The following is a 23,610-nucleotide window of genomic DNA, read 5'->3' on the forward strand; positions in this document are numbered from 1 at the left end:
CAGTGTACTTTGCATTGCAGCAGTATTAGTGGTTTTGTTCTTTAAAGCATGATACAATTCTCACCCTGCCGCTCTGTGTTATTATGCTGTCCCCCGGGCTCTCACCTTTCGCAGACTACTTGACATTGCTTGTTCCCTTGTGGGCGAGAAGAAAAAATCCACAGCCCTAGTGAAGAGTTTTATTTGTCAGCGGCAGCTACACCATTAATCAAGGGCTCCTGGATGACTTGATGGATTTCTGTCAAGCTCTCTGTGTTTCTCTGGATGAGTCCGCATGGGGAATAAGGCAGATTGTGTGGGATGCCACCGCCACCCCTTCACCCTTTGTACGACATGGGGGTAGCCGCTTCTACGCAGGCGTGACTGCGACCCGTGTCTCGAAACGTGAATTAACGTCAGCAGTGCCGACGAGTGCTTTGCCCTGTATGAAGATCCTGGGAGAGCCCTCCTCACGGTACCGGGATGCGGTAGCCTTATTTGCATATGTAACAGCAGAAATCCTTCTCTACAGATATAAATAAGGACCCAGCACTATGAAAGAGCAGTTCAATAAAGACAGGCCTTTCTTTGTCTTACAACCATACTGGCATGCAAGTGGGAAGGCAGGTGCATATCAGGTATTGTACAAATGTGTCAGCCAGGTACAATACTTGGGATTTGCAGCCAGAATAGCTGTGCATCCATTATTAAGCACATGCTCTGCTTTTATTGTTTCTCCATGCCTTACCTGTACAAAGCTTAATGGTAACAGAGCTCTTGCCCTAATAACAGTATTAATCGTAATGATGTGATTAAACAAATATTACTATTAAGCTGTTTCGACATTGATAGAACAGTACTGCCACAAATAATTGTACCTCACATCTTAGCATATACTGCGGCACTGAAATTGTACCCAGTGTCACAGCTGCTCCGTAGTTTTGTCATTCTTTTGCAGGTGATTGCAGGCTATTTTTAGACGTGCGCAATTTAGCACCACCGAGGAATCTTTGCTTTGCTGAAATGCACAAGGTGGAGAATGCAATAAAGAAATGGCTGATTTATTATGGTGTAAACAAAATTAGGAAGAAAATGGGAGAGAACACACCTGCTTGAGCTTGGAGCACCCAAGCTCCTAATTTGATATTGATATTAAGTTGAGCGCATTTTCTGATAATTTTGATTTATTGTGGTGGCTTGCCGCAGTTTTACCTCTTAGTACAAACAGTTGGATGCTGTGGCAGTTTACAGTTCACCGTGACACATTGGGCCTCTGTAGGAACTGCTAAAAGAAATTAACAGGCAGTAACAGATTATTTTTTTCCCTCCCTTTCTGTCACTCATGGCAGTTTAATTCACAATGAAAGAGTTCTGAACTAAATTTGGATACTTTGATGAAGCAACCACAGAAACAGGAAGCTGGAGACAGTCTGTGCATCGGGTGTGTGGCAGTCCTCTCCCAGGAAAACCACCCCCATTCCTCCCCCCCACCGTGTTGACAGGCATTGTTGTTCTGAGCCAGGGTAGGTAACGGTGAGAAATGTGGAGATACAGCAGCACTCCAGCACAGAGGTTCGCATTCCCCCCTGGGGAGGTGGGGGGCACAGAGGAAACTGGTTACCCACAAAACGTGTCTCACTGTTCCCTGTCTTGAGCTTTGTTCTAGAACTTTCTTTTGCTTCTTTCAAGTCACATAGAAGAAAGCCCCAGTAACCTCCTTGGCTGACTTAATAGAAGGCTCATAGACCATGGCTGCCTTGTACACATGCTCATAGAACATGGGGGGGATCTTATTTTTAAATTGTCTCGGGCCGCGCATGACGGCAGGGTTAATCTCTCATGTAGGTGTTCCTCATTTATGAAAGTTGAGTGTTCCTTCAACTTGTCTCACTGTAATAGTCCACTTTATGCCTATAATTCAGGAGTATATTAGAACACTAAATAACAATGCCAAACCTTGGTGCATTCATGTCCAAAGGACTGCTTTGCTCCGTGTATCCTTTTTCATCATGCTTGTATGGAAAAAAACAATGTTAAAATGTTTTCCCACTTATATTCTCTAATGCATCATTGTGAAATCACTGCAGTAAATACAAATTATGAAGCTGCAGAAAGTTAAAGCTTAGAGGACTTTGCGGTGGTCTGGCATCCCTTTCAAGGCATTCAGTGTTTAATGCCCTCTGCCTCCCGGGATATGTTCCAGATCACTGCAACACCAACTTGATAAGCAGCTACTGAAAATTAATCAATGGATGGTTGGGGTTTTGTGAAAAGCTAATCTCTGACATGCACTGCTAGATGTCTGTCATTCCTGTGGTATTAATATTTGTGTGACCAAGTTTTAGCTTTTAAACCGTGTCCCTATTTTGCATTGTACCACAGATATCCGAGGCCTGCAAAGCTTCCTGGACCAGACATCCCGGCAGGGCCTGGATGTATCCCTGCAACGGGTGGACCGGAACATCAGCCGTGTCTTTACTAGTCTTTTCACCACAATGCGTACCGAGGAGCTGAATCGGTACCGGGACACCCTGCGAAGGGCCATCCTGCTGCTGAGTCCAAAGGGAGCCCAGGTCTTCATCCATCAGGTGAGCCAGGATAGCACCCCACACACAAATGTGTCATTTTTGGCAGGAATCCAGCCTTTACCGAGAAAGAAAATACTCACTCCCTCATGTATAAAGATACGCCATGCTGGCAGTGGTATTTTTGGAAAAGGTATTTATAGCGCTGGGTGACCATTTCACCCACGTTTCCCGGGGCTCTTTTATGGTGTCAGTCAGTAGCAGATCACTGGCAGTGAAAGTCTGAGCAGCCAGATGTTAACTGCTTTTCCTCAGGTCTTCATGCTGTTCTGACAGGACACCAGTGTGGAATATGCTCACTGCAATGCACTGTGGGCCAGTTGGCCTGTCTGGACATCAGCGATGTCATGAGAACGTCCTCTTTTTGGGGTTTGGTTTATCACACAGAAATATCTGCACCCAAAGCTATGTCCAACTCAGCGTAAAAGATGACAATCTGCTAATTATTATTAACCGTTATTTACCTGACATCATAGGGGTGCAATGCCGTAGTGGATTTGGCCAGTGCCCGCTGTATGGTGCGTCTGGAGTTCATTTCCTTCTTGGGCCACCTTGTGGCCCCTCCCCCTTTCGCCTTGCGCGCTGTGTTTCCGGGTTAGGCTCCGGCTCGCCGCGACCCCTGCCCGGGACAAGCGGTTATCAACAGTGAGGGGGGTGCAGTGACACAGCGGGCTTGGCTGGGTCCTGCTGTGTGGTGGGTCTGGGGTTCGAGTCCTGCTTGGGGTACCTAGTGGTGGACTGGTGTCCCGTCTGGGGTGTGTTCTCATCCCCCCTCCAGCCTTGTGCCCTGTGTTGCCGAGTAATGCTCCGGTTCGCCGAGACATGCAGTTTCAGACTCTGTGTGTGTGTATTTACCTGACACTTTTGTCCAAGGCAGCTCAGAGTGTCAGGTTTGTATACGTGATCTTAAATACAATCAGTGAGATGTGAAACCTTGGGTTTCGCTCTCATTCACTCATCGTCCTTGACTGCTTGTCCAGGTCAGAGTCTCGGTAGTTCTATTCCGGAAGCACAGGGCTCAATGCTAGGCAGCGTACACTCTGGATTGTGCACCAGCTCATCACAAGGTAACCACGCACACATTTACTCATACATAAACACACTCCAGGATGTTTTGAGTCACCATTTCTCCCGAACTGCAAACCAGAGCACTCAGAGGAAGGCCACACAAACTCAGGGAAAGCACAAACTTCACACAGACTTAGCTGAATTCAAACCCACATCAGAAAACACAGTCCAGAACTTTGAGGTATCAGCACTACCCACTGTGCCACTCTGGGTACTGGCTCAAGCTTGAGTTTTTTCCTGTCTTTCCATTGGTTGTTTATTTTCTTTCCCAGACATACACTACTGAAATAAAGAAGTGAGATCCTCAGTCCTCACGGCACTTTGTGCTCCTGCTTTTCATGCAGTTGTTTGCTCAGTAGCATTCAAGTTGTTTTTCGGCCGACTGACTCTGAGTGAGGTGAAGTTTCATTACTGAGGCTGGTTGTCAGGGTCAGGAGATGCACCATTTCTCTGCTTGCTGCCTACTCTCCTGTAGGGCTCTCATGTGGCCGGTAGAATAATGGTAGGAATCCACCAGAAGGAATTTTGTGTGTAGCTCCGAGCTGGTGCTCTCCGTTCTCCTCGCTGAACGAAAAACACAAACAAAGAATGACAAAAACCAGAAAAAAAAACCCCACAATGGTTTTACAGGAAAGTATGTCTAAGTCAAAGTACTAGCAAACTATGAGCTCGGAAATGAAATAGCTCCCACTCCACAACCCAAGCCACACAAAGTGAACACGAGACAGCCATCAGCTTCAAGAATTGAGTGGATTTGCTAACATTAACATGATTTGTTAGTGTCAGGAAACAATGTTTGTTTGTCAATATTTGTTTGATTCACTGATAGACACAGAAATGGTAGACGGATGCCTAAGGACGCTAAACTTGACCTCGTGCTTGTCGCAGTTTTGCTCGGCGCTGTTTATTCAACCCATGTATCCGGACCGCAGTATCGCGGACTGTCCTTTGTGCCTCCTGCAAGGCGCGCCTTGCTCGCAACACAACGCTGTCGGTGTCGGGCTCATCGGCCGTGACAGGTGAGCTGTTTCACTGTGCTGAGCTGCGTGTGGGAAGCCAAGGTCTATTTGTAGCAGCATTTTACTCATCTTCCAGGATACCTGCCATACCAAGCCAGTGTCAACTTCTAGTCAGAGTCCTTTACTTTACCCTTTGGACAAATACCTGATAAGGCTCTAAAGTGGCAGGCTGTGGATGGTTTTTTAACTTGCTTGCTGATGTGTTGTCAGAACACATCAGCTATGACTTTTCAGTTCACTTTGTAGTTGCGACGATGTCCACCGTATGTGTACAAGGTAGCCTTTGTGTGGAGTCGGTACTAATCTGATGTTTGAGTCGCATGGTGGAATCACTGTACTCGAGTTGCTTTATTAAAATACACAGCTATATACAAGGATAAAATATTCTGAATCAATTTGGATAAGAGCCTCGATAAGGGTACAGAAGACTGGCTTCAATTTGTAATAACGTCTCCGATGATAAATCCCTTTTATTCATTTTCCGTTAATAGGGAAGGAAGGTAGAAATAACACGAACACACACACACACACACACACACACACACACACACACACTCACACACAATCTGAAACCACTTGTCCCAAACAGGGTCGTGGTGAACCGGAGCCTAATCCTGTAACACAGTGCCCAAGGCTGGAGGTGGAGGGGACACACCCAGGACAGGACGCCAGTCTGTCCTAAGGCACCCCAAGCAGGACTCAAACCCCAGACCCACTGTGCCACTGCACCCCCTGTCAGTAGAAATAAATGTAGTTGCTGTTGCTTTGACAAAGCAATTAATGACATTTGGTGATTAATTCAGTTAATTCAGGTTTAATATATGCTCAAGGTCTAGCCCATTCTGTCTTTTGCCCTTAATACAAATGCTTGCAAACATCTCCTCTACATCTCCTCTACACCAGCCTTGTTTATTAAAAAAGAATTTAATTTTATATATGAAGTATACTGTATATTTAATTTTTTATATGAAACTGCCAATGTGAGGGTGGCACAGCATCTAGGTGGTGTGAGAGACCATGGGTTCAATCCCCAACCAGTCTGTGTGGAGTTTGCATGTTCTCCACATGTCTCCGTGGGTTTCCTCCAATGGCATGCTGTCCTGGTTCACCCATAGTGGGAGTGTGTGAGAGAATGTGTTCCACTGATGTATGGATGAGTGACCCAGTGTAAGTAGTGTATCTAGTAGTGTAACTCACCGCGGTGAATATGGTGTGTGGGCTGATAACACTACATAGAGTTCATTGGAAGTTATTTAGGATAAATGTGTCTGCTGAATAATTAAATGTAAGTATATACGGTGTGGGGGGGCGCGGTGGCGCAGTGGGTTGGACCGGGTCCTGCTCTCCGGCAGGTCTGGGGTTCAAGTCTCTTTTGGGGTGCCTTGCGATGGACTGGCGTGCTGTCCTGGGTGTGTTCCCTCCTCCTCCAGCCTTATGCCCTGAGTTGCCGGGTAGGCTCCGGTTCCCCGTGACCCCATATGGGACAAGCGGTTCAGAAAATGTGTGTGTGTGTGTATACGGTGTTAGCCTTTTTATTTCACAAAGTGAATTGTCTTAATCTTTTTGTATTTAATTCATAGCCATATGTTTGCACGTATACTAGATGATGTGTTAATTTCAAATTCAGAAATGAGCAACAGCTGTTTTTCTTTTGGGGAATAAACATTTTCACTGGAATATAAACTACGCAATAATACATGATGTCAATGCCATTGGTAAAAATGGTTCAACAATTATTTTAACTACAACACCAACAATGACAATGAATGCCAAAATGATGTAATGAGTGTGAGAAGCACAATGCACGCCATAGCCTACCTCAGAGGAAAGCACTAGAAAGAGTCCCCGCAGAACAGTAGGAATAGCTCATGCCCGACTGCACAGCCTCTATGCAGTTTAATACTTTGATGTGTTACTGCAGTAAGGAGATGGGGAAAGGTATTTTAGCATGATCACAAGATAGTGAATGTTGCACTGAATCATTACCGTGGTGTTTGTTGTGCTCCATCCAACTGGCCTCGTCTGCTCACCGGAGGCTCAGAGTAAGAAATGCTGAAGAGGGCAGACAGTGATCATTCCTACTGAAAGGCTTCCAGTGTCTGATCGTAGAGAGGATGGTAGTCAGCCCCCCGGCTGGACGGAGCAACGGTACACGGGCTGCAGGGGTGTAACAGTGAGGGACACGGAGTATAACACAAATACCCTTTGCAATCAACCACCATCACAGACCTCTGGGAGGATAAATCTTTGGTTAGTAATATAGGTCCAAGTGTTAAGATTCTCCACAGAAGATGTATTGTTGATGTGACTCTTTTGGCCTGTGATTGAGACACAGCTACTTCCACTGGGAGAAATCTTTATGTGGAGACAGAAACTGATTATGGAAGTTAAAGAAAAGTAATTAAGCACGACTTCTCAGTGCTGATTCCTGGCCCCTTTGTCTTCATCCGTGTTTTGAATAAATTTCCATTGAAGGTAAACCCGTTTTTGTTTCTCCCCCTTAGTGCATGATGTTTATTCATCCATTTATTTTCATTCTCGACCCATCCAAAATTCAGAGAACATTTAATCATCTTGTATTAAAATATTCATTATGTTCTTTGCCTGCTTTTATGGTTCCGTATTGTGTGTCTTGCTGTCTTTGCTTTGTTCTCACTCCGAGACTCACGATTCCTCATTGTGCTTTAAAGCATTTGTACAAGAGCGACACATTGTTAAGGGCAAAGTGTATTGTTAAGGGGGGATGCATATCAATGCTGTACTAGGCTGTCTAAATTAGAGGCCCTGGAGGTGTGCTCGCTGTTGCCAAGATTTGTAAGATTTTGATCTTTTTCTGTTGACGTCATTAATAAAAATGACTTTCTTTGCTTTTTACTATTATTATTATTAGTAGTAGTGGTAGTAGTGGTGGTAGTAGTAGTTGTTGCATTTCAATGTATACCCCTGGGTTCCCTGTGTGTGAGGTTAGCTCTTCCCTCTGTCCACAGTTTGCCTGCACAGCAGTGTGGGATACATTAGAGTGGAACCCAAGAAACTCGGGGCCAGCAAGACACTCAGGGCCAGCTGTCCCTTTTTGTTCTGCTCAGCCCCTCTCCTCACTTCCTGTCCTTGTTCCAGCATAGTGCAGGAGGAGGTTGAGGGAGACAGATTGAGTGGCACTGTTCCTCAGGCAGGTGAGGGGATGATGAATGGACCTAGAGTGGGCAGCCTCTTCTTCCCCTGGGTGTGGGTGGGGTGTTGTTTTGGCAGACAGTAGCACGGTGGCGGCTCTCTCACTGGGGCGATGAATCTGCAGAACCTGAAAAAGGAGCAGTTTTCCTTGACTTGGGATGCTTCCTGCAGGTGTCAACATGAGGCCATTACTGTTAAGACAACCCTTGACTAAGAAGCTGTGTTTTGGGACTGCTCAGTGTGTGTCAGAGAGCGGTTCAGACAGTGCAACACAGTGCAGGCCTACACTGAACACACACTTTCGGGAAAGCCAGGTGCTCAGTTTGCGAAAAATTAGCGACCGCAGGCCACCCTCTTTTTCAATACCCGTCTTAAATGTAAGAACTGTGAACATAAGAACCTTTTGTGAATCCAGTCTCTAGTTTCCTTTGAAAGTTATAACTCACAAGTCTTTATAACAGCTCACAAATAAGTGCTCTTAGGAAAGTAAGACAAATAGCAACTGTGAATACAAATTTGAACTGCAGAAGTGTGCAGCAACTGACAGGAAGTTCATCCTCAGCAAATACGTAAGCAGTACGTGAGTAGAGATATTAGTGAGTGATAGGTTAACACACAAACACTGCCATAAAGTTACACGCACAGTACAATGTCACCTTTACTGTTGTTCATAGCCACTGCCACAGGCCTCGCTGCTCACATCCAAAACCATGGGATGCTGTGGAGATGACTGCTGTCTGGCTGTCTAGCTAAAGCTAAAGAGCTGATGCAATGCAATTAGTGCAAGTCTGACCTCAACCCAAAATGTGAGAGGGTTTCATGAAGCATGAGGATGTTTTGGAAGTTTCAATCTGTTGGTTCTAAAACGTGATCCAAAAAAGGAACTGTTAGATGAAGACAGAGGAGCCGCTATTAAAGCCCTAACAGACACAAGTCTTATGCATTCAGAATGTGTTTGAAATAGTCTTATCTTTTGATGCTTAACCCAAGTATAAGATTTATTTCTTTAAAAATCTTAATTGTGACCCAGCTGGACAGATCTTATTTGACGATAAACAAATCCCAGTGATTAACACTGATTAGCAAAGTGAATGACTGGAGGCATAAAAGCATGGGAAATATTTTATTTTAAAGGCTGTTGGTCTGTGGTTGGATTTGGAGAGGTCCACGTGTTCAGATTTGAACCATCAGTTAATTAGTGTTAGGTCTCTGTGGATGATCTTGCAATGGAATATTACCACAAAAACACTGCTGCAGAGATTCAAGGAAAGCTACAACCAAAAATAATTGGTACTCTTCCAGCTTTCTCACACATGTACAGACAATAATTATATAATAATAATTAATATAATTCATAATTATAGCGTTTGAATTTCCTTGTACTCCCAAAGCATTACTGAAAATATTTCTACGTTATATTTTTTTTATCTTAAAAATGTATTATTGTAGTTGTTGTATTTCTTAGATGCGGCTTTTATCCAAATCAACGTACGGTTTTAACTATTTATGTAGCTGGAGCAATTTAGGCAAAGTACTGTTATGCTCTTAGAAAGAAATCCATTCTCAGATGCAATGAATGCACTGACAGCTTTATTCCACAGAGGGATATGCAGGAATCACATCAGTTTGGTAGAAGACAGTGTAGCAGGAAAAAAAAAAGAAAAAAAATCCTTACCCTGTAGCAAATCAGGAGTCCTGAAGAACACCTGGTTTTTCTCGAGTTTGTCAGAGCCAATAGCAAAATGCTAAAAACAGCATGATATGAAATGAGAGGTCCAACTGTTCTGAGACAGGATTGAAATAGAGATGTCATGTGTACATATGGTCCCTGATATAGAGAATGACTGAAACAGAGAGGTGTCATAGCTGCTGAAGGGTCTTGGTAAAAAAAAACCGTAACCTGCCTGGAAAGGGATGCAAGTTATAAAATAGTGGCTCAGTGGTTCCTTGCTCAGAAGTGCTACAGCAGGACATCATTCTTGGTCTCAAACTTGCATTGAACGATTACAAATCCTTATTCTTGTCCAGAGTGTTACCTTCTGAAATTGTGCTTCTGTCACTTGAAGAGAAAAGCAGTTTGTTGACACAGTCCATTTATGTATGGTTGCCATGTACCTCTGGCCGCGCATCACCAGGAATCATACACACAACACCCAAACATGCGTATACAAGCTGTTATGCACACAAATCATGATAAATTTGGAATTAATATCCTCCAGACCATATTAACAAAAGGCTGACATGCCTGGGTCTGCTAACTATGTCTTCTGGGTACTCAAGGTGTGATTTCTGCTTTTGCAGCTAGTGTCCACATATCTCCAGCCACCATGTCCATCTGAAACTCCCGAGGTGAGCCCTTAGCAGCCTGTTTGCTTGTGCCATAATGAGCAATATGGCAGTGTATTAACAGCAGCTGGCCTGCTGCACAGGAGATGGCTCTACCTGTGAGTGCTGGCCCAAAGTTTAAGCATGACAAATTCGTAGAAGTATGAATAGGATATATCAAGGATACCAACATTACATTGCCTTTCCCTAGGGTGCAGGTATCTATGAGTGAGTTATTCACAGAAATTTGTATAGAAATGTGACCTGTACAAATAGTAACTATACCATGTAATAACTTTAGCATTAATTTTTAAGGAAATTATTTCATTTGAATTGATCATCCCCGATCTCATGTTATTTATTATAACGGGAGAGCAAGGCATTATTAGTCAAAGTAGGGCACCAGTGAGGGGGGGTGGCAGTGCTCCGTAACTCGCAGGAGTCATCCAAGGAGATAGGTGCTTTTAGTCTTTATCCAAGCCCTCATGTTGGGACTCACACCGAATAATTTGGCAACGGAGCGCACACGAGTGTGTTTGTTCACTGGTTGGGCTGTGGACATATGCAGCACCTCCTGTTGTACCACCTGAATCCTTCTATCCCCATTCATCACTGCCAGCCCAAAACTCCCCTGTCCCCAAACCCAACTTCCCCAAGAGCAGACAAGCAGGACCAGGAATAATTAAGCGTGTCCAATAGTGTTTTCACAGTGGAATTTTAAGTACATCGAAAACTCTCGCCACAGTGATTAAAAAGGAAAGGAGCCCCATTAGGCCTATTGCAAATGCAAATGACTGCTCAAGACATTGATTATGTCAATTCCAACATTTTTATCAACATGGGCCCCATTGTACTTGAGCTGGAGTCTGCGGTCATGGACAGTGGCATCCTAGAGGTGACAGAGCAGACAAATGTCTGAAAAGAAAAATGCATTTCAGAAGCATGAATATCGTCTGCAATGGCTTTTAAAACCTGTTGTCATCTTTTTACATCCCAGCACTGGTGTGTTTTTCATGGTTCCGTTTTTAGTAATGGTGGATAGCACGAGAACTATTCCTCACTATGGTAGCATTCCGACATACCTAAAAGCCTAGGAAATAGTTGTAATATTCTTTACGACTGGAAATAATTCCCTTGAATCATGGTGATGATGCTAACTTCTTCATATCTGTCACAAGTGAGATGAACAGAAAAGTTCTTCTTTTCACTAACACGTATTGCTTTTAATCCACACAAAACGTCATCTTTAACTGGCTGTTTGTAATCTTTCTCAAGAAATTCTCATTTCGGTAGCCATGACCTCAAATTTAAAAAATTACAAGGAGTATTCATGTATTGTTCAGGTTGCTTTTTAGCATTATTGAAATTTTTACCTTCGACTATGATTTGTTTATTAAGATCTATGTTTCTTAAAATTTAGTTAAATAGTAAATAATACACACTTGGGGGGGCGCAGTGGCGCAGTGGGTTGGACTGGGTCCTGCTCTCCGGTGGGTCTGGGGTTTGAGTCCCCCTTGGGGTGCCTTGCAACACACTGGCGTCCTGTCCTGGGTGCGTCCCCTCCCCCTCCAGCCTTACGCCCTGTGTTGCCAGGTTAGGCTCTGGCTCCCCGTGACCCCAAGTGGGACAAGCGGTTCAGAAAATGTGTGTGTGTAATACACACTTTACGTAAAGGTGCATGACAGAAGGCTTTGCAGTTTAAGTGTTATAAATATGAGGGGGCACGGTAGCGCAGCAGGCTTTGGCGGGACCTGCTCTCCGGTGGGTCTGGGGTTTGAGTCCTGCTTGGGGTGCCTTGCAATGGACTGGCGCCCTGTCCGGGGTGTGTCCCCTACCCTTCCAGCCTTGTGCCTGTGCTGCCAGGTTAGGCTCCGGCTCACCGCGACCCTGCTCAGGACAAGTAGTTTCAGACAGTGTGCGTGTGTTATAAATACAAGTACATTTTGTTCAGTGTTGAAAGTCAGAACTTTTTAGCACAAACAGCCTAAGGAAGTGATATATAATTTAAAATAATGTGATCAGTATGGCTCTTGAAAATAATGAACGCGTGGTAAGTGGGGTTCATTTTTATTGTCACAACCAAACAGAGAGAACGTTTGCCATTCCCCACAAGATCAAGATTGCGGCTCCAGCCGAATAATCAACATCATCCCTTCATAGGTGCTCACTTTACATTTCTCATTCAAATTCCTTCATTTCAGGTGGCTGAATTCATCATCTGCATTGTTATAGTGCTGATTACTTTGCAGTGGATGAGCATTAGTGTCACGGTGATACAAGTGCAGCGGTGACGTTAACAGGGCCGTGGTGTCGTCACTCAGTAGTGTCAGTCGTGGCAGTAGTGTCAGTAGCTCTAGTCGCTGCATGGTGTGATCAGCCCTGTAGCTTAATGGTGGCTGACCGCTTGTGTGAGCTTGAGAACAACAGCAGGATGAGGCATATTAGGGTGTTGGAGTGACATGTCCATCGATTGGCTTCTCTGAGAGGTGTGTGACAAGGACCCATTAGCCTCTCAGACACTGGGGATTTGTGGTGGGAGGGCTGAGGTGTCATGTCTGTTTAGGCTGAGTCTGATTCTGATTTTCTTCACAATGGTTAAGCTAATGTATATGTAGTAAATGGGTGCTTTTTCTTCACTGTAACCATGAAAGGAACTGGTTATGGAGGACACTGGAGTGAAGCAAAGAGGCTCCTGCCATTCTTTACATTCTTCTCACATATCTCTGTTGTATTTAATAGTCTTGCTTTATGTGCCGTTGTCTTTGTTGCTATTTTGGCTACTCTGACACACATGCGCTCAATGCCTAATATTAGTGAAGGGACATTCGTACAAAATCAGGTTTTCATAGAAGTTTAAGGGGATCATCAGGCAGGAGTACAGTGTGAAACAAGACCTGGGTGGTACTGCGGTGTTTATCTGGTCCACCATTTGCTCTTATCATGAACTTGCAGGGCCCGGACTCCCCGCCTGACCTTTTCCCTACACCTTATTATTTGTCTCCTCCGTTCCGTTTTCCTCGCTTCATCTCTGTGAAAATGGAACTTGTCAACCTGTCTGTTACTCTAATGGGACTTGTCTTTCCCCTGTGCCTCCTTGACCTGTGTGGGCCCACACGTGAACCCACCCACATGCATGGACACATGTTTGTGCTATATGGCCATCACTGAGGCTGGCTATCATTCTTTGCAGTGTAAATGGTATAACTTATTTAGAATGTTTTTTTTTTCCCCCACAAAAATTACTTATTGCATTTTTCTTTTTACATCACAGTTAATAAATCTGAACTTAAATCCATGCACATGCTGCTGTCGGTGATGTTATCTGGTGTGTCTTGTACACTTATGGTAAGTTAGGTGCACAGGTTCAGAATTATGGTTGCTCTAATTTGTCCAGTGGTTCCTCATCTAAACCAACAACAGTTTTGTCTTAATTCAGTATTGATGGAATAGCTGGAAACAGCTCATAAGGCAGAAGCAACCAATCAAAGAGAAGCAGAGCTCAATCTGAGCTAAAGAGCTGTTTCTTTTCTGGAGGATACTCATCCTAAACACTCCACTTCAGAGTGGACAGTGGTGCTGAAATGAGGGCATTTCATTCAGGTGCACTTTCCCCTTGTTCACGTAATGAGGAAAATAGAAAGAAACTCAAGCTATGGGATGTTTGACTCACAGTACCAAAGAGCTGGAAGATCCAGAGGAACAAACCCTGTGTATTAAACCGCAAGTGTTTAAGAAGAAGAAAAAGAAGAAGTGTGGTTGGCAGGCTGTTGAATATATACATTATAATAGCTTCAGGGTAATATGAAGGCATGTGGCTGTAAATTGCCCTTAAGATAATGGCAGATCTTGCAAAGCTATCTGTTAGCTTTCTCTGTCGAATCCTAGAGTCGATGCAATATACAGACATTATTGTCAGTTTCTTGTCATCCTTTGTTGTTGCTGAGAACAACGGTGTTTTTGCCTTATTTCTCTTGAGTCCGATATTGTAGCCTATCCCTTGCCCAATGAACCTGACCTCCATTATAAACACGATTTTTTTTTTTTTTTTTTATTTTAAATCCCAGGCCTTGATTTAGAACCCCGTTTAATAAGACTGGAAAAGTGATTGCAGAAACAATCAGCCCTTGGACAGATTTTGGCATGATACTTCATTACGGAGCTTGCCCCAGTGTTAGAGAGGGGGGAAATGCCATGTGCTTGCTATTGACGCCTTCAGGGCATAAAGAAGCAAAATGTTCAAGTTCTTTCCAACAACCCCGTGGACTCCCCCCCCCCCGGTATCGTTCAGCGAGGGAATTGGGTGCAGAGATACTTGCTGTGTGCCATTTCACAGCCCCCACAGTGTGCTTCAAGGTCACTCCTTTCGAATGTGCACAGCGTGCAAATTATTCTGTGTCTATTCTTAGCCACTCCTTCTACTGGGCTTCTCTGTTAATATATACTTCCTTCCGATAAACTTGTCAGATATAATGAAAAGTGATGCTCTCTTTTCTTAACTGCAGTTGGAGGGATTTCATGCAGGGGTCTTGCTTCATTTCTTTATTTAAGCACTGTGGCTATGCGCATTGCAGGAGATGAAGTGATGAGAGGGGGCAGTTGTGATAGTCAAAGATGGTAAGTGATGCACAGAGAGGAAAAGGAGAGAGCGAGTAAAACAGCCAACTTGCTTTTCTTCAGAAGGAGAACCCCTACAGACTAAACACACCTACATGCCCCTTCACATCTAAATTTGCTCTGAGCAACTCAGATATCAGCTATGCAGAGATTCATATTTTTCTCATCTAAACTTAAGGTAACAGAAGCACAGGCTTCAGTCTCCTTACACATAGATGACCATCCTGTTTCTATTTGTTTACAGTTTACTTGTTCTGTCATCAGTCTTATGTGAACCTTAAAGGTTTGACTCTTTCATAAAACCAAAGTGTTAAGTTCACGGGATCTAGTTCTTGTAAAAACAGAAATATTTATCCCGATAATATCAACAGTGGTCTTTTTCATTATCCCACTTGGGTACATTGACCTGGATGGTCACAGTTAATCTGCAGGGAGACGGTAAACAGGAAGAGACACTATGGGTGTTGCTGGGGTCTCACCAGAGACTGCTGCCCTTGCTTTATACTGAAATAAAGCGCCGCGGGTTGTGCGACAGGCATCTGGCCTCTGTGGTCTCTCGCCGTCAGTCAGAGATATTGTAAATGCTGGAGCCCCCCAGGGACAGTGGGAAAAAAACAAGCCCCTGCGGTAAGGTCAAGTTTCTTTCTGCCATTGCTCCGCAAGGCTTTCCCGGGCCAGGACAGCGCCGCGACAGAAGAGTTATGGATCAATGGTACGCCTTTGGTCACGGTTTGTTGTCAGCTGACAGATCCCGAACAGCCTGGCACCCACGTGGCCTGGGTGAGCACACAAGCTCCCTTTCACTCCAAGTCAATAAAAACATGATTAAGATGATTCCCGCTGAGGCCAAATTTATGGATGATGTGACAGCCGAGGACCCAGCAATAAAATAAGTGCCACTGTAACGTGGGTCACAGTACTGTATGTGCTCAGTGCTTTAAAGATCCAAAGTGTATGGCTTCGTTTAGCCCTTAGAGAACCATCGTTGGCAGCGCTTCTCATGGCTATGGAGCTGTCTTCTTCATGCAGCATCACCTCAAAGGAGGAGGGGTTCTTTGCATCCTCCACAGAATATTCCATTCTGTGCTAAGGGCATGTTAACTTGTTCATGTGGTCCATTCACCTATCAGTTATCAGTAACCACTTGTGCAATGTGGTGTTGTGGTGGTTTAGAGTCTATCCCAGAAGCACAGGGTGTGAGTCAGAGAACATCCTGGAAAGGACTCCAGTATATCACAATACTGTCCATCATTAAAGGTATATTTTAGGAATGGTTTTTCAGCAGCCTCCATTGCCTGAGCTTGTGTGTGGTATTTGTGATGAAATGTATCATATGGAACTCTTTACCAATAGTTATACTCATGGTTCTGACTTCTGAGAGATACTTGAAACACCAACATAGCAACGAGGTGCTGAGTCCAACCAGTTTTTACAGCTCAGTTGATCAAGTTTTTCAGCATTAGAGTCAGTGCTGCCTTTTTTATGGAGCATTTTTAAAATTGCTAATTACATTATCACAGTTAGATTTAATTGTATCGCTACTGACTTCCCTTTATGTGGATTGTGCTGTCAGCTCGATTAACTAGTTGTAGTCAGGGTCAACTTTTTATAGCACTGTTTGGAAAGTCAGCCCACTGATGGTAAACATTAACTGTCTGTTGTCTTTCTTTATTCATCACTGTGTTGTTAAACAGCCTGTGCAACCCTTTTGATAGCATGCTGAACATGAAAGATGATGACAGCTGGGATATTTTCAGAAGCCCTTGAAATAGCTGTTGGCAGCTCAGAGTTTTGTGGTTTAGTGCAGAGTGCCGGTGAGTCTGGGGTTACACCGAACAGAGGATGAAGCAGCTGTTGTGGCAGAAGCCTTTGTGCTTGTTGACCTCCTTCTTTACCTGTGCCACTCAGAAGACATCAGCTCACCCCTGGCTTCTGCCACGTCAGCATTTGCCACGCCAGCTGAGACTGCAATTCAACCCACAGCTCTGCGAACGGGTTGGACAGCAGAGATCCTGGATGGCACAACCCAGCATTCAGAAGGTGCCCTGATCTTATCAGGAGCCCAGCCTACAAGACCCAGGACACCTTAAGGGAATGACAAATAAGGACAGAACAAACTAAAATCTAGTAGGTGTTCCCCATGCTTCCAAAGGGGAATAGAAATACTGACTGTTATTGTAAGCCGTAAATAAAGGTGTCATTGAGCTTGTAGAACACTCGGCATACATTTTGCACTTAGTCAATGAAAAGATCAATTCAAATTTGGAATTAATAAAAAAATGACCTACTGCTGTTGGCTGCAACTGTCATCAACAGATTATGATATTGCTGGTTACAGGAGCAGTTTTGATTAACTTTGGTGAATGATGGACAGTGTACAGTGATCATTTGTCAGGTTCAGGCATGCCCACTGAAATATAGTTTACACTGTAAATTTGTCTTTCTCTTGCAGACCATGACTGTGCCAGAGATTGCTTCTTTAACAACTTTTACTGAAATTGCGTTAACCATCTTTAAAATGGCTTTCAGTTGTTTATTAAAATAAAAATTCTTTTGGAATAAAGTTAATTTTAAAGTTGATGTACATTTCTCATGACTTTTGAGTAACCCGTAACTCAGTAACAATAGTTAAGAAAATAATACCTACTAATTACAGTCAAGAAAAAATATGAATGTTGTTAATCTCTGTAGTATTTTTAAATAACCCTGCTCTACAGAATGGATAATGCACGTAAATTTTAAAAGGAATGACATTATATAAACAAGCCAAATACTTCACATTGAATAAAAAGCACAGTCATCATGTGTGTTGCTTAGCAAATTAACGAGAGAAAGAGAGATCAGTGAACTGTTACTCCACTGAACCAGGGAAAGTGTGAAACTAAATTTTATTTCATCATGGTGAATGCACCAGAACAGCAAGCCTTCCACCAGTGATGTCAGCCTTTTCCATGGTAATGCAATTGTGGAAAATGTTAAATATATTTTAAATAACATTTAAATATTTTAGGGGGGCACAGTGGCACAGCGGGCTTGGCCGGGTCTTGCTCCCTGGTGGGTCTGGGGTTCGAGTCCCGCTTGTGGTGCCTTGTGATGGACTGGCGTCCCATCCTGGGTGTGTCCCCTCCCCCTCCGGCCCTACACCCTGTTTTGCACGGTTCGGCTCCGGCTTGCCGCGACCCTACTTGCAACAAGTGGCTTCAGCCAATGTGTGTGTCTGTGTGTGTGTGTACGTGTTAAATATTTTAAATGAAAATACTCCAGGTGTCCATAGAGTTTACAATATTGCAGCAAATAGTTTTGATTCCCACCATATTTATTATATCCAACACGTAAAGTGTTTTCATTTCCCCTTACGGTGCTGAATTTGGCATATAAAATTGGATGTGAGACCAAGCAGTTACAATTTCAAGTTCTTCCGGTGACATTGCTGGTGCCTGCTTTATCTGAATTTCTGCTTTGCTCTGTACAGACATAAAATTGTAAGCTGTGTCTGCTATGTCAGAGTTCTGTCTATTAATTTGCTCAATAGTTCTTCTGAATTGTTCTTACAGACAGTATCAGCTTCATATGGTTTATGGCACCCCCAAGAATCAGTCCAGCACCCTTTAGACTTCCATCTCAAAATAATAAAGGTGCATACTGTATATAGTACGCATATTTGACAACATTATTTTTATTTTAGATATACAGGGAAGAAGAATGGAAAATAAAATTTTAATTTATAAATAAAACAAGGTATTTTCTTTATGATGTCTTTAAACCTTATACAAAGAACACAAATGTACTGTATACTTTAATGATTGAAAATTAACTGAGAAATTTCAAGACTGAAGATCATGAAGGTAGCAAATAGATATGTACTATTTACTGAAAAGACCTACAGTTTCTTTCATAGAAAGAAAGTGCTTTCTAAGTTGTAACATTGTAAAATGAAGCGGGGGCGATGCGTCATACAGAGTTTACGTTATATGTAAGGAGGAAAGTTTTGCAATTTATTTTTTGATTTTAGCTTAAAATTTGAACATTTATAACATTTAAAAATGTGGGAGTCCCAAATCGCCTACATTCCCCCGGTGATTAAAGCAGCCCTGTCGGCTGGTTTAGTTCTGCGACCACATCAGGTCTACAGAGCACAATGCCATGTACCTGACTTTCTGCTTGCATACTGACAGGGCCTGTGCTTCTAAAAGGGCAAACTCTTCTGCTCTTGCTCAGCTCCTCTTTCTTGTTGGTGAAAGAATAGTGTAGAAAGAAAGGAAAAAACAATTGTAAAAATCTTTGGACTGGTGGCACTCAAGCTTTATCACTCTTCAATCTGACAGATACAACATGTAAAAAATACTTATTTATTCTAGGTGTTTCTTTCAGCAATGACTAAAACTGTCAGACATTCAACATACTGAAGTATAAAAGTATAAAAGAAGCACTAAAGTATGAAGAATGCGTGTTATGATACCTTTAGTTACTTAGTCATGTTTCTTTTTGTATGAAAAAATTGTCTCAGACCAGAAATAAAATTAAATAAATTTGAAATTGTAATGGAATTGTGTAATAATTGTGTTATGTAACTGCGCTGAAATACTTTCATAAATTAATTTTGAAATGCATACGTTCCTTTAGTGAGGCAACAAGGACACTAAGGTGTCAGAAAAACTAAAATGATAGGCAAACACACTGCCTATAAGCATCGCCACTGGTGGTGGTACTGAGGTGGGGGGGGGGGGGGGGGGGTGAAAGCAAGTTACTGTGGGCAAGGACGTTTCCGGAACATCTCCCTGATAAATCAGCACTTATCTCCTCTCCGTTGCAGCCAAAATGGACGCGTGCTGTTGTGTCTTCGCTTGCTGCTGTGCAGCACAGACAGGGGGAAAGAGAGGGAGAACTTCCGACGGCAGTGTCAGTGAGAATGGGTTAGTGAAACCGTCCTAACAGTTGGACTCTCATTCAAAATGCCCTGTGCTTGAATTAGCGTTTTCCAAGGGGATGAAAAATAATGTAAAACTGCTGAAACGTATACAAGTGTTACGTGTGCCTAATCTTACCGTCAAAGCTGAGTGTCTCACGTATTGGTGCGGGACGTTGGAATTGTTTCCTGAAAAAGCATGGGGTCTGCCTTGAATTATTCATTCACTCAGGTATGATGTAGAAGATGTACACTGTAGGGAACATAAATATTCAATATTTAGATTTTTTTTTGTCATGTTTAATTAGAACAGCGAGTGAAGAAACAATACTAAAACGTACGTTTATTTGTATGTCAGAAAAAGAGGAACATACCGAGAGCTCAGTCTCGGGATGACAGCTTGTTTCCTGTAAATACCCTCTCATTTTCGAATGGTCGGGTTTGGGATTTAATGACGTGGGTCAGTGTCACTTTCTCTGTGGAGTCCCAAGTGGGACAGTAATTGGTTGGTTTCGCAGACTTTAATGAAGTGCGTTTTGTTATTGTAAAGAGCAGCCAGTAATTGGGTGTCTGTGTGTACCTGCCCGACGAGGCCCTCTCGCCCTTTACACAGCCTTGAAAACCCTTCTTTGGTTGTGATATTTTTACAACGGCTTGCTAAAAATACATTCTTTTTAGCACAGCACACACATGCGTTGCCCTTAGAATTAGCCGTATTTTGCTGTCTTTTACTTACCTGCCGAAGTAGGTAAATTACACTGATCACAGCCTAGAAAGCCAGTGTGTTCGGCAAGAGCGTCTGTGAACTGCCATTCCTGTTTTTTGTTCTTTCAATGATTCTGCGTTTTAACGCGAATGCTCAGTACGATCCAGTGTCATTTCAGAGCTGATGATTATGAGCAGGAGCGTTACCTGAACAAAAGGACCTGCCACACTGTTAGACTGTACTAAAATCGCCAAAGGTCTTTGAGCACTGTATAAATGTAGCCGTGTCGACATATTTCTCCCCTCTCTTCCCTTTGCTGTGGATATAGCTTCACGGCAGAGTAATTCTGCCCCCCTCATGACCCCCTCACCCTGTCACTGCTGCCCATTTGTCACTTACTGTGTGTTTTAGTTGCTAGTGGCTGGACGTTGCTGAAGAGTTCATTATGAGAAACACAGCGGTGTGTGAATTCTAATTCGCCTTTGCCTCGCTGTTCATGGGGCTGCTCTTGTTTGCTCAGCAAGGAAAGCTCTGAAAGAAATCCTGGGAAATTTTTTTGACTCTATGAGTGGGCTTTAAAAAACATCCTTTATGTTGTGTACACACACATTGAAGACTCAGGTGTTGGTCTAAGGTATGCACTTTGATGTGTGTCTTTACACACTGTTGTGTTATATTATTGAATGTAAATTGAGTGAACTTTTTAATATCACAGTTGCTTAACTATTCCTGTAGTAAACAGCACAGCTTTATGTCTCTGAAGAGTCTCAATTATCCAGGTCATTATATATCTAAAACCAAAGACAACTAAATTTGTGCACATGAGTTTCCTTGAAGACGTTTCACCGCTCATCCAAATGGCTTCTTCAGTTCTAAATGACTGGTGGGGAGTTTAGGTTTTTAACTTGGAACATCTGTGGGTGGAGCCCACTTAAGACTCACATGACTGGGGTCTGTTAACAACCCAACAATCACCTGCAATTAGAGGATGTGTTCAAATTAATCTGGGTGGTGTCCTGTTGTTCCACAATTAGTGGTACTCTAATGACCCATTAATGGCCAGAAACTCCAGACTCAAGGTGTAAATGGGTGTGGAACTTTTTGGGGACAGATGCTAAAACTGTGTTCTACGTAGCTGATAAGTTGTGTCTCAGTCCACCTCCCCTGTTCAGAGAGGGGTTTTCCAATTTTACATAGATGGCTTCCTTCACTCCTCTTTCAAACCACCTGTCTTCTCCGGCTAAAATGTATACATTGTTGTCCTCAAAAGAGTGTCCCTTGGCCTTCAGGTGTAGATGGGCTACTGAGTCCTGACCTGAAGAACTGGCTCTCCTGTGTTGAGCCATGTGTTTATGAAGGAGATGTTTTGTTTCCCCAATATACAAGTCTGTGCATTCCTCACTGCACTGAACTGAACTGAATAAACTACATTGCTCTGCTTTTGCCTGGGTGTTTTGTCCTTGGGGTGAACAAGTTTCTGCCTCAGAGTATTGCTAGGCTTGAAGTGCACAGGGATACGGTGTTTGTTGAAAATCCTCCTGAGTTTTTCCGATACTCCAGCCACATAAGGGATGACAATGTTTTTTCGTTTGTTGTCCTCCTCCTCTCTATCTTTTCTGGGTTTCCTTCTAGTACTTTTGACGAAAGCCCAGTCTGGATAGTCACATGTTCTGAGTGTTTGTCTGATGTGTTTTTGTTCTTTCTCCTTGCCTTCTGTTCTTGTGGGTACAGACTGCGCTCGGTGGTGTAGGGTTCTGATGACCCCCAGCTTGTGTTCCAGAGGGTGGTGGGAATCAAATAATAGATGCTGATCTGTGTGCGTGGGTTTCCTATACACTTCAATGTTGAGGCTTCTGTCCTCCTCAACATATACTGCACAGTCTAAAAAGTCTATGCAAAGTTGGAAAACTCCTCTCTGAGCAGGGGAGGTGGACTGAGACACAACTTATCAGCTACATATAACACAGTTTTAGCATCTGTCCCCAAAAAGTTCCACACCCATTTACACCTTGAGTCTGGAGTTTCTGGCCATTAATGGGTCATTAGAGTACCACTAATTGTGGAACAACAGGACACCACCCAGATTAATTTGAACACATCCTCTAATTGCAGGTGATTGTTGGGTTGTTAACAGACCCCAGTCATGTGAGTCTTAAGTGGGCTCCACCCACAGATGTTCCAAGTTAAAAACCTAAACTCCCCACCAGTCATTTAGAACTGAAGAAGCCATTTGGATGAGTGGTGAAATGTCTTCAAGGAAGTGCTTGCAAATCCAGTTGTCTTTGTTTTAAGATAGCACAGCTTAATATTTTATCTCTTTATATAGGTTGGCATTACTGAGTGATTGCTAACTGTTCCCAATTTTGCAGATATCTCCTATATAATATCTAGGAGATCTGCCCATATCCCACAACAATGCTGTATACTGTTGCTGGTCCAGGATGTACTGTTGTTTCTCCTGGACTTCTGTTGCTCTCTCCTGTCTGATGTCCCTGTCTCCACCATCAAACCTCTCCAGATGATCCAAAATCCAGTTGCAGAAGTTGTATTTGACCTGCCAAAGTGTTGCCCTGTATCTCTCCTTCTTGTCTTTTTTTCCACTGGCTTCCTGTTGCTATCAGTATCAAGTTCAACATTGTGGTTACAGCCAATAAAACAGGCAAGAATGTGCACCCTGCTATCTCTCTAGCCTCATCTCTCCCTACAGCACAGCAACACATCTCTTTCAGGCCCATTGCTCTTCAGACTTCCTGCGCCATAACCTTGCATTACATCATCTGTCACAATCAACTCTGTATTTCCTATGAATTCCATGGGTAGCTACTTGTGAAACATGAGACAGCAGAAACACCTACTGGACTGTGTTTTCAAAATCACTTGTCTATATCTTTTTGTCCATTGCGAAATGCACAGCTGTGTTTTGCTTTCGTTGAAAGTGTCTGCTAAATGACTAAATGTAATTTGCTGAATCATGACCATTAACCTCTTGTGCAAGACAGGGTCACTGGAGTCTGTCCTGGAAGACAGATGTGAGACAGGGTTTACCTAGTCTACCATAGGGCAGTAACACATTCTCATTCACTCACACCTGTTCCTGACAAATGTATTTTTCACTGTTGGAGAAAATCGTAGCATCCGGAGGAAACTCACACAAACATAAGGAGAACATGCAAACTCCACATAGACCGAGTCGGATTTGATGGTTAAGTTCCCTAGATGTTGTGAGGCACCAGCACT

At 43.3% G+C, this 23,610-nt stretch overlaps 1 protein-coding gene across 1 annotated transcript in view; it reads left to right on the forward strand.

The window, feature by feature from the left end:
* The window catches only part of grid1b (glutamate receptor, ionotropic, delta 1b), a 253,875-nt gene that overhangs the window by 144,304 nt on the left and 85,961 nt on the right, over positions 1–23,610 (forward strand). The window contains 1 exon segment of the mRNA XM_018761291.2: positions 2,362–2,567. Within this exon segment, the coding sequence (XP_018616807.1) occupies positions 2,362–2,567 (206 nt within the window).

This window comes from Scleropages formosus, chromosome 24 (assembly GCF_900964775.1).
Source record: "Scleropages formosus chromosome 24, fSclFor1.1, whole genome shotgun sequence".
Lineage (NCBI taxonomy): Eukaryota > Metazoa > Chordata > Actinopteri > Osteoglossiformes > Osteoglossidae > Scleropages > Scleropages formosus.